This window comes from Rhinolophus sinicus, linkage group LG07 (assembly GCF_036562045.2).
Source record: "Rhinolophus sinicus isolate RSC01 linkage group LG07, ASM3656204v1, whole genome shotgun sequence".
Lineage (NCBI taxonomy): Eukaryota > Metazoa > Chordata > Mammalia > Chiroptera > Rhinolophidae > Rhinolophus > Rhinolophus sinicus.
The window spans coordinates 81,071,717-81,086,242 of NC_133757.1; the positions used below are offsets into that span (position 1 = coordinate 81,071,717).

At 58.6% G+C, this 14,526-nt stretch overlaps 1 protein-coding gene across 1 annotated transcript; it reads left to right on the forward strand.

The window, feature by feature from the left end:
• The first annotated feature begins 10,896 nt into the window (after window positions 1–10,896).
• JUNB (JunB proto-oncogene, AP-1 transcription factor subunit) lies at window positions 10,897–12,725 on the forward strand. The gene has a single exon (XM_019746198.2). It carries the CDS (start codon window positions 11,191–11,193, stop codon window positions 12,232–12,234), a length of 1,044 nt encoding a protein of 347 aa, XP_019601757.1. The 5' UTR covers window positions 10,897–11,190; the 3' UTR covers window positions 12,235–12,725.
• Window positions 12,726–14,526: the final 1,801 nt, after the last annotated feature.

The window sequence follows — 14,526 nt, forward strand, 5'->3', positions numbered from 1 at the left end:
CTCTAGGCGCAGGCCCCGCCCAGGTCACGTGATCCCCTCCGGGTGCCGGCTCAGGCCTCCAGTGCTGCCATCTTGGATCCGGGCAGCATTCGGGTGCTCGTCCTGCAGCTAGGGGTCAGTCTGGGCCAGCCTCACGCATCTCTCTTCCCCCCGCTCTTTGTGGGTAGGGGAGACCTCATGATCGTTCCTCAGCATCCTAGGCGGAACTACCCCACCCGGTTATACAGGCGCATTCACGTACCTTCCCTTCGGTGAAAGAAATTCTGCTGTCTAGCTACCTTATGATCGGAGCTTTTATCTGAGCGGGGGAGGGGCAGGCCCTAATACATTCCATGGACTTAAGAGGGGTGATTCCAAAGGATTCTTCCTGATGGAGGTGATTTGGGAGTCTTGCCCCGGGGTAAATAAGGGGTCGTGGATGTGGTCCTAGGTTGAGGGCAAGATGATTCAGCCAGACACACACGTCCTGGGTGGTAGACACACTTGCCCATCCTGGATCCGTCCTCCACTGAACTTTCATTGTGCTTTATCTCCCCGAACCCGGAGCCAGGGTCCTCAGATCTCAGAACTCAGGACCAGGTCCCCGCGGCCCAGCAGGGGGCGCTCGGACCGCAAGAACGCGGCCTAGTGGGAAGCGAGTGTATCCAGTCTAAGATTCCACCCGGGTGATGGAGGGGTTCAAAGGAAAGTGATAAGAGCAGTTAAACAATAAAGTCGCAGTCACCTTTTATTGAGTGCCTACAGTATGCAGTCCTTGCGCTAAGCGATTTAAATACATAGGCGGTTGAAATCTCCCCAGGACTATTTTGTGCATATACCCCATTAAAAAAATCTCCCTAGGACTCAAGTGTTTTAATTCCCGGCTCGCAGGCGAGGAAGCAGAGGTTCTGGGTGAACCCGGCTTTAGAGGGAGGGGTCAAGCCCGTGCCAGCGCCCTTTGATGCCTGAGTTCCCTGGCAGCCCCTCCCCCGAGGTGAGGGCGACGTAATGAGGTTATTAGCAGTACCCGGAGGGGGGCGGGCTCGGCCTTGGGGGTGAGTCTAGGTCTGAGGGGAGTGGTGCTGCTCCCTCCAACCCAGAGTCTGTCTCCTGCGACCCTGCCCCGGAGCGGGTTAGGCAGTAGGACAGTCCCAAGCCACTTCTCAAGAACAGAGTCACTCTACCACCAGACACGCGGTTACAACCCACTCAGATGCGCAGCCGCACGCACGCACGCACGTGGGAGCCTCGGAGGCTTGTCTATACCCTCACATCCCCTTCCCACGTTGTTTTCAGCCTCTAGCCCCTGGGAGCTGGGTGGGAGGAGAGAGTAAAGGGGAAGGGGACAAGGGCCGACCGGTAGTGCTGGCTTCCGGACTGGACTGCCTTCCGGCGGGCGGACGTGGACACCATTGCCGCTGGCTCCCCAATCCCGCATCCACCGGAGGAGAGGGTGCTGCCAATAGGGGGAAACGGGGCCACCCTGGCCCTAGGTAGAAGTGGAAGGTGAGCCAGGAACTAGGGCTGTACCTGAATAAGGTGTGTGTGGGGGGAGTAATATTTGTGCGAGGGCCTAATTGCCCAATGTTGGGGGACATGCTAGGATCACCAAACATTTGGAGTGGGGTCCCAGTGTTTGCAAAAGCCTCAGGGATCCTGATGATTAGGAGGAATCTGGAAATCCAAATATTGGCAACATAGACATGAATTGTTCTATTGTTGATGTGACATTACGGGCATTCTATCCGAATCCCCATGTTTAAGGAAAGGTCCCTGTGCCATCAGTTTGGGGGAGGAGCCACAACCCTCTATTTGAGGCGTCAGGAATCTCATGTTTGGAATGAAAACGAACTCCTGTTTTGGCAGAGAAGAGCAGTAATCTCTATTATGGGATGCAGGGAGTCACACTATTAGGGATCCAGGTACCTTCAATTCAATGAAAGGGGTCACAAGCCCTCATTTCGGGGCAAGGACCCTATATTTGGGCAAAGGATGCAAACTCCCATTTTCAATGAAGGGAGCTCCAAATTTGGGGGATGGTCTGGAGGCACTCATTTTTGTTGGGACAGAGAGGGCAGGTCTGAGCCAGCAGTCCCCAGCTGATTTGGGGACCCCACCCCCTCCTGTTTCCAGGAACAGTTGGGCCCAGCCTGGGTAGTATTGCTGGGAAGTGGGTGACTCAACCCCTCCCTGTGGCCACAGCTGGACCCCGGCCCGCACCCTCTGGCCTTCACATCTGGGCAGAGACCCAGTCATGAGGACTGGGATGGGGACCCTGGGTTCACACAGTTGGAGGATGGATGCCCCTCCCCCAGGGCTGACCACAGCCATAGGGTAGACACCATGCTACATACAGGCCCTCTGCACTTCAGACACTGACATCCTTCCAGGAACTCCCATCCTATACACCTCCCTTTGTCTGTGTGTCTGAGTCCTTATGAAGTGTGCTCACATTTGTGTGATTGAGTGCGCATAGGTGTGTATGTCTGTATCCACCTGTCTTGGTGTGTCTTGGAGCCCTGGGAATTTATGCAACAGACTGTGTGACTTGGTGGTGTGTGGGTGGGGGGCTGTCAGGGACTGGGGCACATGCTCTCTATTTAAGACCTTGCTTTATGTTTACTGTGTTTCCCCGAAAATAAGACCTAGCCGGACAATCAGTTCTAATGAGTCTTTTGGAGCAAAAATTAATATAAGACCTGGTCTTATCGGGGAAACACGGTATAGTCGTTATTCTTTGTTAGAAGTGTGACAATCAGCACCTCAACGTGGCTTTAAGTTGTGTTTCTGTGTGACTGTCCTACTTTCTCTCCATCATGTGTCTTTCTGTGACAGTGTGACCCTGTCATGTGTGTCCTTGGCTTCTCCATGTACCCTTGACAATATGAATGTCCCTGTTTATGGCTTTTGGGTTTGTCTCTATGACCCTAGTTTACTTCACGCGCGTCTTTTGTGATGATCATATCACAGCATGACTATCATGTGTCTTGATGTCCGAGGCTTTGTCTTACTTTGTCTTGATGGTGATGGTGTGACTTTATCCGAATGTTTGTATATGCCACCTGTATATGAAGATGGCCCTGTCTGTGTCCCTACCAAAAACGGTGTGTGATGGGTGAGTCTGTGTAACTGTGCCTCCGAATGCGTCCAAGGGACCCTGTCTGCGGTCGCTGCAGAACTGGCTGGACTAGTGAAGGTTTGTGCCATCGTGTGGCAGGGGTATCCTGTGTCCATGTGAAACTCGGTCGGAGAGTTTGTGACATTGTAGGGGGAATGCCAAAGTCACAGGGCAGAGTACTCAACAGAGGTAATAACTGTTGCAGGGATGTTAGGCGCCCTGGAACCTGCTGCTCTATGCTGGAAGGGCCCCTCCCTGCGCTGCGGGGGCGCGTGCGTCGTGCGTGACGTGAGACACGACGGGGGTCACTGCGTGCGTGGAGCCCGACGCGGTCGTGCGTGCGAGCGCGGGGGATGGGCTAGCTGCATGCGCGCGTGCGTGGGCGGCCGCGGGGGCGGAGCGCGCGAGGGCGCGCGGTGCACAGCCCCGCCCCACCCAGGCCTTGGAGCGCTGGTGAAACCCGGAGGGGGCTGCCGTTAACCCCTTCCTGTCCGACCTGAAACTTGTGGCCCCTAGACGCTGCGCGCGGGGGCTTCCCCGGCGTCTGGGGGCCGTCCCTGCCAGGGAAGGAACTCCCCCATCGAACCGAGAGACCCCCCCCCAGTTACCATGGGAACCAGGGCTTCCCAAGTGCCTCCTCCCCTCCTCTCCAGATCTTCTTCCAGCTCCGTCGTCTGCAATGCGCTTCCCTCTCCCGGTCCCCGGGGAAGAGGGCTGGGGTTAGCGAGGCCGGGGTGTGCGTGACTCAGGCCAGCCCGGGGGTCCCCTGGCCGCAGCCGACCCCGCTCCCCCTTCTCCGTCCCTGTGACTCACCCCTCGCGGCTTTCCCCATGTGTGACTCAGGCCCCTGGGGAGGGGTCTGTGGACTCTGAGACCCCCCTCCTGGCAGGGAAGCCAAGAACCAAGCTCTGGGGACCCCTTGCTCTGGGGGAGGAGGGTCCCTTACCTGGTCCTTGCCAAGGTCACTAAAGGCGTTTCCCCCATCCCTGGCCTCCGGGAACCCAGCCCCTCCCCCCACAGCCCACAGGAAGTTTTGGCAGAGCCCTTCTTGGCGATGAAACGGTTAAAGCCGTTTTCTTATTCATTTCATCCAGGGGCCCCTTTTGACTCAGAGCAAGCTGGGCGCCCCCTTGAGCCGGGCCTCCTGGGGGCCTGGGTTCATATTCCACTCCACATGTACCATTTTTACAGAGGGAAGGGAAAGCAGTTGGTGAGATGGCTGGGGGTCTTGGGTAGCAGATAGAGCTGGGTTCAAATCCTGCCTCTGCTCTCACAGCTGAGTCTCAGTTTACCCATCTGAAAATGGGGGATAATTATGTCCTGCTCATTGTGGCATTGTGGGGATTAGGTGATAATGGATGGAACGTTTTGCATCCAGAGCTCAGCACAGAAGCAGGGAGGAGGCTTGGCACGCAGAAGGACCCAGACTCCTCCTGTCTCTTCCTGGGTGTTAGAGTGCCCAGCAGGAGTGAGTCCTTGCTAGCTAACCCAGTGCCCCACCCATGTGCTCCGAGGCCTTGGGGTTCATCCCGTACACCCCTGCCCCCCCACACCGCAGGCACCCAGGAAGTGAGAGGCGGAGCAGGAATGAGGCGGAACCTGTTGGGCCCGTCGCCTCCCCACCCCCCCACCCTCATTCCCGGGCCCTTACAGGGCCCCCACGCTGCAGCCCCACCCCCTGCTGCCCTGGACGCCTGGGTCCTGACCTGAGGGTGGCCCGAGGGAGGGGATGTTGGCGGAGACAGCGTCTCGGGAACATCCTGTGGATGGCCGGCTGGACAGACCAGATGGGAGGGTCAGCCCCTCCCGAGGCAGGGCAGAAGTCAGCTGGGGGCAGAGTAAACATGGCCCAGGGTGGCCAGACTTGGGGGGGTGGCAAGGAGTATTCACATACACAGTCACCCTGAGAGAGCCAGTCCAGACACAAACCCCTGTCACCCTGCCACAGTGAGACTGCCAACTTGGGACACACTGACAGGGTCAGACACACACTGGGCAAAAAAAACCAGCAATGGATGTCACACAGACATAGTCAGTGACAGGGCAGACTCAGGAACAAGATCGAAATTCTGCCAAACACCCAAGCCATCAACAGGCCAGAAGTATGCAGGCAGGGTGTGTGTGACACAGATAAATCAACTGGGCATACAGACAAGATAGACACACTGCCAAACACAAGCACAGAGAGACATTCAGGTGAGCCTGGCTCACCAAGTAGCATGGTTACATGCACTTGGAGACAAATGTGACAGGCCAGAAACACACAGATACAGAGATGATTGTGGGTTAGATACGCGTGACAATGCATACAAGTTGATAGATTCAGAGAACGGACAGTCACTTTCAGCACAAGCACCACAAGAGCTTCATAAGACATGTTCAGACACACACTGTCAGATCCTGACACACAAGAGAAAGCAACACATGAGCACACACACACACACACACACACACACACACTAGCAAGATCACTAACTCGGAAAGACACTCAGAGGCAAAAGAGAAAAACAAACCTGTGATGAGATGGATAGAGAGGACACGTATACACCATGACAAAAAAGGCCCCTCCCTTGCTCCCCACACAGTTGCACACACTCAAAAGGCTACAAGGGACATCAAGACTTACAGATACACGCTACCACACTGGTAACACTCACATGTCAGATTCACCACAGATGGACAAATGCAAACAGACAAACTGACATTCACACATGCTATGAACAGACAGTCACATCCAGTACAGAGAGGCATGGACAGGCCACAGTAGTGCATTCCTAAACACATTGGCACAGAGACACCCTGGCATATGCGCACACACACACACACACACACACACACACACAAACCACAGACAGGCCATAGCCAAACATTCATAAACAATGGCACAGAGATACCTGACACACACACACGCACACACACCAGCCACAGAGCTCACACACACACAGACCTCACACAGGCAAGCCATGGACCTCACACACACAAACACACATACACACCAGACATGAATAGGTTAGCCATATGAATTCCAAAACAACACATGCATATATAGACCAGCTACATGCAACCTATTCCATAGACCATACACACACACTCACTCCCCCAACACACACACACACACAAAACAGACAGACCCTATACACCCCTGCAGGGTTAGGCCAACACACAGACAAATGTACTGGGGAGACAGGCCTCACATACCCTCACACGCCCTGACAAGCCAGCCACACACAGACCCACAGCCGACCAGACACACGCACTCCTGGACCCTGCTGAGGTTCTGTGGGGCTCTAGGCTTCCCAGCCTGTCTCTATCCCCTTCAGAGATTCCAGCACTTACTTTCTCCAAACATTGCCCCCCACTTTCCGCCCTGCCTACTGTTTGTCATTTCCCATAGGCCCAACTCAGCTGCCTCAGTCCCTGGTGGGTTGTGGGCCTGTTTTCTCAGCACATCCCCTGTAAAGGGGGCACACAGAATCTCAGTCAGACTCAGGCCCCCCAAGACCTCACCAGCAGTGTGTGTGGGGGACAGAAACAGTTTTGTGGGAAACTCCCCTCATGCCCAGCTGAGTCAGCCTGAGGAGACAGCCTCTCCTTCCTGCTTCCAAGAAAACCCAGCAGCTTCCTCTCTAGCAGAGGGGTGAGGGACCCCCAAACCACAGAGGTGGGGGAGGAAGGTAGCTGGCAGGCCAAGGGTTCCTGGGGGAGGGCCTCTCTGATTCTCAGCCTCTTCCTGCCCAGCTGCCTGTCCACACCCAGGGGCAGGGACGCGGGATGTTGGGTGCTATGACTTGTGGGTTCTCGCCCTGTCCTGCCCACTGGCTGACTCACACACAGCCCCCAGCCCAGTTTCCTGGTGAGGGCTCCACTGGTCAGTGGGGCCAGGGGGAGGGGGGTCACCACGCTATTTATAAGAAGGAGAAGTCCCTCATGTCAGGACCAAAAGCCCCAGAGAGACCCGTGGGTGGGGGTGGGTGAACTTCCCCCTTATCCTGTCCCCCCACCCCATGCCCTGGGCCCCTGGATGTGGGGGAAGCCTGGGCACAGAATCCTCCTACAGATGCTGGTCTGGAGCCCAGGGGCTGGGCAGTCCCCAGCTGCCAATCTGGGCACCCAGGCCAGGCGGGGGAGGGGGCTATCCTCACACCCTCTTCACAGGGCCCTTGGCGCCAGTGGGGCGGCGTGAGGGGGTGGTGCCCAGGCCACAAGGGTGAGACTGGCAGGGGCCTGGAACCGGCTGTACCAGCTCAGCTGGGCCCCCGCCCTCCCTTGCTGGCCTGATCCCCACCCCCTGTTCAAACACCCATGTAGAGTACAAGGAGCGACCCGACCCCACTCCAACATGCTGGGCTGGCCCCCCACCTACCAGCATCTCTCCATCCTGTGCCCAACTCCATTGCTCTCCAGATTAAAGGAGACCCTTCATGAAAGGGTCTACAGAGCTTGGCATCCAGTTGGTACTATATAAAAGCCTCTCTGCTTGTGATTATTCACAGTGTAGTGGTAATGCTCTGGAGCCAGACAGCTAGGGTTATATCTCGACTCCAGCACTTACAGCTGTGGGACATCAGGCAAGTTCTTTACCTTCCTGTGCCTCGGTTTTCTTGTCTGTTAAATGGGGGTACATAGCATGTATTTCTCTGGGTGGTTGGAAGCAGGCAATGAGTTATTCTATGTAAACCACTTAGAAGAGTGCCTGGCCCATGATAAGAGCCATATAAGTGTTAGCTATTAAAATAATAATTACTATTTCTCAGTCTGTCTGCCTATCTTAAGTGTCTGAATCTTGCTGTCTGCATGATGTTAACCTTGCCCCGGGTTTGTCTCTCTGGCCATCTCTCCCTGCCCTGACCCCCGCCTTCATACACCCACTTTTCCTTGCTGAGTCCTTGCCCTCCATCTCGATCCTCTCTGGGTTGGCCTCACCTCTTTCCAAGACTCCCCTGGCCTGGCCTGCCTCAGCACTGGCCAGGGCTGACTCACTGTGGCCTCCTGGCCTGTGAGACCTGCAGGTTGGCTTCGTGAGATGCTGCCCTCTGGCCAGACCTGCCCAGCCCCCCAACCTTGCCTACTGCACCCCCGCAGGGCCCAGGCCAGATGTCAGCTGCAGTTATTAGCATGGGCGGGAGACATAGGCCTTGGCAGCCTGCCGGCCAGACTCAGCGGCCGCTGGAATCTCCCTTGAGCCTGGGGCGGGGTAGGGGAGCAGTTCAAACGAGGGGAGGAGGGAAGGGGGCAACCAGGGGTCACAAGGACCTCCAAAGACCAAAGACAGGGACGCCCCCAGCTTCTCATGGGACCTTCCTCCCAAGCACCACTGCTCTACTGGACTTCCCCCTACCCCTACATAGCTGTTTCTCTTTCACCTCTTTCGTTTTCCTTCTCTCCCCCACCATTGGTGAGCTCTGTGCCTGTCGTCGTACAAAAGCTGGCTAGCTCCATCCTCAGCCTCTACCCTAAAGAAACTTCCATCATTCCAGAAGATACAGGCCTCTGAGAGAGAGAGAGAGAGAGAGAGAGAGAGAGAGAGAGAGAGAGAGAGACTGCGCTTCTCACTGCTTGTTCTATTGGCTCACATCCTAACTGCTTGGAAGTCCCACCTTAAGTCTAACTAGAAACCTCACCATCTAAACACCCACTCAGTCCTTAACTGGGGAAGGGGCTCTGGGTTTCCCCAGATTCTCCCCTTGGATTTTCAGGTCCCTTCTGACTGGAGGGAAGGGGAGCCCTCAGATAAAAGCGATACCCTGTGGAGGAAGGGAACCTCTCCCAGGTATTCTGGATGGTTGACGGAACCCCCAAACAAAACAAGAGTAGGGGCGCTTGCTCACATGAGAGAAGGAGGGGGCATCCCGGCCCCTAAGGGTGTTTGTGGGGAGGAGCCCCACATCTGGCAGAAAGGAAGGTACCCGCCCGAGGGAGGAGGCAGCCTTGCCAGCCCGCCCAGGCGCCGGGGGCGCCTGGAGGCACTGACCCGCCCTCTCCGCGCCCCGTCGGGCCGGGGGCGAAGTCCGACCCAGGCCCGCGGACAGGCGGGGACCTGCCGGGCTGGGTCGGGCCAGGCCTAGCAGGACGCCGCCCCAGAGCGACTGGGTGGGGCTGGGCCAGGCGGCCGTGGGGGCCCCGGAGGCGGCGGCCGGGGCTGGTCGGGACTAGCCGTCCGGGGGCCCGGGCGCGCCCTGGGACCTGGCAGATACCAAGGCTCCCGGCTCCTGGCTCGGGTCCCCGGGACAGCGCTGGCCCCACCCCTTCCTGTGCCCTTATATGGGCGTCAGGGAGAGCCTCCCGGGGATCGCCCCGCCCCCCAGCCAGCGCACGGACTCTGGCCTGTTGCCATAGCGACCAGGCCCCGCTCTCGGGTGCGTCCCCCTCTGTCGGGCCAATGGAATAGTCCCCGGACTGTCTGCCTCCGAGATTGCCGGCGCCGCGGGCTGAACCACATTGCCGGGCGGGGGGAACAGTGACTGGAGGCCTCTGCAGCTGGGCGTGTTCGGCGCACCCAGGCCTCAGCAGTGGTCGCGCTCCCAGGTTCCTCATCCGAGGCGCAGAACCCCGCCGGACCTAGGGCGGGGCGCACGGTCCAGTAGGATCTGAGTGACGGAGGCCGGGCTGGGCTCCGTTCCCCAGGGCTGTTGCCACATTTCCTGCCGCGGAGCTCTTCCCAGGCCTTTTCTAAGGAAGGAGTGGGGTTGGGTGACCGCGCCCAGGCCGTGGGGCTGGGTCCAAGCACCAGGAGCCGACACGGTGTCCGTCAAGCCCACGGTCACTGGGGAAAGGCTTTGGGATGGGGACAGAGTATACAAAGACCTCAGCCTAGAAGTCACCCAAAAGAGGGGGCGCCAATCATGGAAGATCCAGCAGCCCAAGTCCCCAGGATCCTCAAAGACCCCGCCTTTCCTCTGTCTTAACCGGGGACCCTCTGTCATTGGCAGCTCAGCTCTGAAAGTGTGTTCCGACCCTAATTCTACTTCATCAGGGCTTTGCAGATGACTCGTGACCCCCAACTGTGACTGTCCCCCTTTTGTACCCCACATATTTTCTCTGACTCAGTGTACCCCAGGACCCTCACTCACTGCATATCTAGATTCCCCCAGTGTCCCCCCCTTCCCATTTATGGGGGACCTTCTGTCTCTCCCATGGACTCCAGGACCCCTACTCATTTCTTGCACAATGTGTCCTCAAGCCTCTCCCGGTGTACCCTTTTCATTTCTCCTCCTCCCCAATTTTCCTGGGTTCAGTCGCTCCCATGAAAATCCCAGTCCCTCAACCCCTGGTACTTGGGACCCCCACACAATTCCTGTGTCAGGCCTCTCTTTACCCCTCCCCAGGCTTAACCCTTCCGTCTCTCTTTTATGGGATCTCCCAGCGTATTCTCAGCTTTCCAACTCCTTTCGGATACTCCGGGTCCTTCAGGCCCTTCTATGTACAACATGGGACACCCCGCTCCCCAAACACACACACACACACACACTTGCTCTGTACCAGTTCCTCATGCCCCTCATCGCCTACTTCAGGGGTATCATCACCCACCCTGGAGCCCCTCCCCGTGTGCCTCGGACCGCCCCAGCACCCCCTTCCTCGCGCGTCCCGGGGTCCCCTGAGCCCCTCCCCCTACAGCATAGCCAAGCCACCCAGCCCGTGGCCGCTGTTTACAAGGACACGCGCTTCCTGACAGTGACGCGAGCCGCCTCCTCCCCTTCCCCACGCTCGAGGAGGGGGGCGCGGGGGCCCGGCTCGCGCGACGGCCAATCGGAGCTCACTTCCGCAGCTGGTACTCTTGGTATAAAAGCGTGTGGCTCTGGCTGAGCGGCCGGTACCTTGAGCGCGGCAGGCCAGCATCTGAGCCAGCAGGGAACGGGGAGCAGGGGTAAGCGACACGGAGAAAGCGAGCGCGCCAGAGAGGGGCAGAGGGGCTGGAGAAGCCGCACAGAGCTTCCGCGCAAGGCGGCCGGGTGGCCTCTCCTGGCGGGTGCCGGCACCTAGGGCCGCGCGTCCAGACAGTCAGTCCAGCCACCGCCGCGGACAGAGCACCGCTCGCAGCAGCGAGGCCCGGGGCGGCCCCGCAGGGACCCCCCCAAACCGCCCGGGCCGCCCGGATGTGCACTAAAATGGAACAGCCCTTCTACCACGACGACTCATACGCAGCGGCGGGATACGGCCGGGCCCCGGGCGGACTCTCTCTACACGACTACAAACTCCTGAAACCCACCCTGGCGCTCAACCTTGCCGACCCCTACCGAAGTCTGAAAGCGCCCGGGGCGCGGGGCCCCGGCCCAGAGGGCAGCGGTGGTGGCAGCTACTTTTCCGGCCAGGGCTCGGACACCGGCGCGTCGCTCAAGCTCGCCTCATCGGAGCTAGAGCGCCTGATCGTCCCTAATAGCAACGGCGTGATCACGACGACGCCCACGCCTCCGGGACAGTACTTTTACCCCCGAGGGGGTGGCAGCGGTGGAGGTGCGGGGGGAGCGGGGGGCGGCGTCACCGAGGAACAGGAGGGCTTCGCCGACGGCTTTGTCAAAGCCCTGGACGACCTGCACAAGATGAACCACGTGACACCCCCCAATGTGTCCCTGGGCGCCAGCGGGGGCCCCCCGGCGGGGCCCGGGGGTGTCTACGCCGGCCCGGAGCCGCCTCCTGTCTACACCAACCTCAGCAGCTATTCCCCAGCCTCTGCGCCCTCCGGAGGCGCCGGGGCTGCCGTCGGGACCGGGAGCTCATACCCGACGGCCACCATCAGCTACCTCCCACACGCGCCGCCCTTTGCTGGCGGCCACCCGGCACAGCTGGGCCTTGGCCGAGGCGCCTCCACCTTCAAGGAGGAACCTCAGACCGTGCCTGAGGCGCGCAGCCGCGACGCCACGCCGCCAGTTTCCCCCATCAACATGGAAGACCAGGAGCGCATCAAAGTGGAGCGCAAGCGGCTGCGGAACCGGCTGGCGGCCACCAAGTGCCGGAAGCGGAAGCTGGAGCGCATCGCGCGCCTAGAGGACAAGGTGAAGACACTCAAGGCGGAGAACGCAGGGCTCTCCAGCACTGCCGGCCTCCTCCGGGAGCAGGTGGCCCAGCTCAAACAGAAGGTCATGACCCATGTTAGCAACGGCTGCCAGCTGCTGCTCGGGGTCAAGGGACACGCCTTCTGAGCACCCCTTCCCCGTACGGACATTCCCCCAGCCTGGACGGCTGGGCGCACGCCTCCCAAGGGGCGAGGGGGCAGGCGGTGGGCACTTGCCCCGGGGCATGGGGGCGGCGAAAACCACACTGGACTCCTGCCCGCCGGCTCTGCGCCCAGTCCTTCCACCTCGACGTTTACAAGCCCCCCTTCCGCGTTTTTTTGTATTTTTTTTTTCTGCTGGAAACAGACTCGATTCATATTGAATATAATATATTTGTGTATTTAACAGGGAGGGGAGGAGGGGGCGATCGCGGCGGAGCTGGCCCCGCCGCCCGGTACTCAAGCCTGTGAGGACTCAAGGGAGGGGCCCCGCCCCCTGCCCTCCCCCCTGCACCGTACTGTGGAAAAGAAACACGCACTCAATCTCTAGAGTTTATTTTAAAATGTGTTTGTGTGTGTGTGTGCGTTCTGACTTTTTATTGAATCTATTTAAGTAAAAAAAAAAAGATTCTTTATTAATTTCTGTTGTCTCTTTTTTCGAAGCCGGGCGGGCGGAGGGAGGAGAGTGTTGAGCTGCCCACACCCCACTGCTGTTTGTGGCTCGCTCCGGTATTTGTGTCCCTTCTCCAGCTCTGCCCAGGCATTTCGCAGTCCCAGCCCGGGTGTCCAACCCTCCTCGCGTACCCTGATCCCGGGGGCTGGAAAGTCCAGGGCGCGGACCGGGCCCAGCCTCGCAGGACCTGGGGGCAGGATGCCTGGGGCGAGACGTGCAGTGCGCAGGCGCAGCCCCGTCCACTGGCGCGCGCCGGGGCTTTCCCCGCTGACGCAGCGGAAGCGCTGCCCATATATGGGCCGATTCTGCCCAGTGACGCGACGGCGGTCTCCGGGCAGATTCCGGGAATCCCCTCCCCCGCTCTGCCCGGCAAGGCCGCGGCGCCCGGAAGGAGGCCGGGATTTTCCCAGGCGGGTGGCTGCTTGGGCCCGGAAAGCCCCAGGCCTGAGTCCAGAGCGTCCACGGTGGGCGGGCCGCGCTCTTGGGTCCCGGGAGCCACCCCAGAGCCTCCCCTTTCTAGCTGGCACCCAGGCCCCGCCGCACCCACGCTGTCTGACCTGACCCGGGCGGGGGGTTGCTGTATTCCGCTTGTCCGTGCTGCCGCGGTCCCCCTCACCACCGCCAGGAAGGGCGGTGCCCGTCTGCCAGTTTCCTTCACGGTGCCAGGCAGGGAGCGGGGTGACTGCCAGGTCTGGTCCTGCCGGGGCGGCTGCTCAGGCCGCCCGGCGCAGCCGCCGCCCTCGCTCGGGGCTCCCTCCCCCGCAGCTGGGATGGGTATGAGGGCAGCTGGTGCGCTGCAAAAGGGTCAAGCTGGCCTCGGAGCTGGAAGCCCCCATAACAGCCGAGAAAAACACAGGCGGGGAAACCAGGCCAAAGGGGCGGGGTAGGCAGAACAGACACTTCATTAATTCATTTATAAACTTCTGAACAATACGGCCCTGGAGACACAGTCTGGACCACAGGAGACAGATAATAAACAAGGAAACGATTTGGAGATGGTTTAGTAAGTTCTAGGAAGAGAAAACACAAGTCAAAGTGGTAGTGATGAGGCAGGGGAGATGAGCTGCTTTGGAGAATGGATTGGAAGGTGGACCTTTAATGAGATCAGATTTGAAGAAGCCGGGTTTTGAGAAAATCCTGGGTAACAGCATTCTGGGCAGAGAATACCACATGCAAAGTTCCTGTGGCCAGAACAAGATCAGCCTGTTCAAGAACAGTAAGAAGCTAGTGTGTCTGGAATGGAGTAAACCAGGAGGATGGAAATAAAATAAGGGAAGACCACACACAGGGACTTGGGGAGGAGTGTAGATAAAATTCCAAAGCTGAGATGAGTGACCTTGGAGGGTATTAGGCTGGATAACAATATTAATAATGGTTCTATGTATTAAATGAACATGTCAGTCCTATTCTGTGGAAGGAAATGAGGTCTGAGTGGCAAAGCCACTTGCCTGGACACACACAGCATCAGACTACACTCCTGGAAATATTACCTTGCTCCTGACACCTGCCTCCCAGCCTAACCATCACCTTTCCAACTTGCGGTGGGGCAGAGCTTGCCTACTGTGCATAAAGCTTAAACTCCCACTCTTGGTTCTGCTCTCACAACTGAGTCCCCACCCTCTTTCCCATAAGACTGGACTCTTCTTCCAGGCCCAGGAACCATCGTAGTAACTATTCACTGGGCCCTGAGTCTCACACACTTTCTGTCTTAACGTGCATGGTGATCTGGGTTGGTTGTTTTTATTCCCATTTTCCTGATGAAAGCCA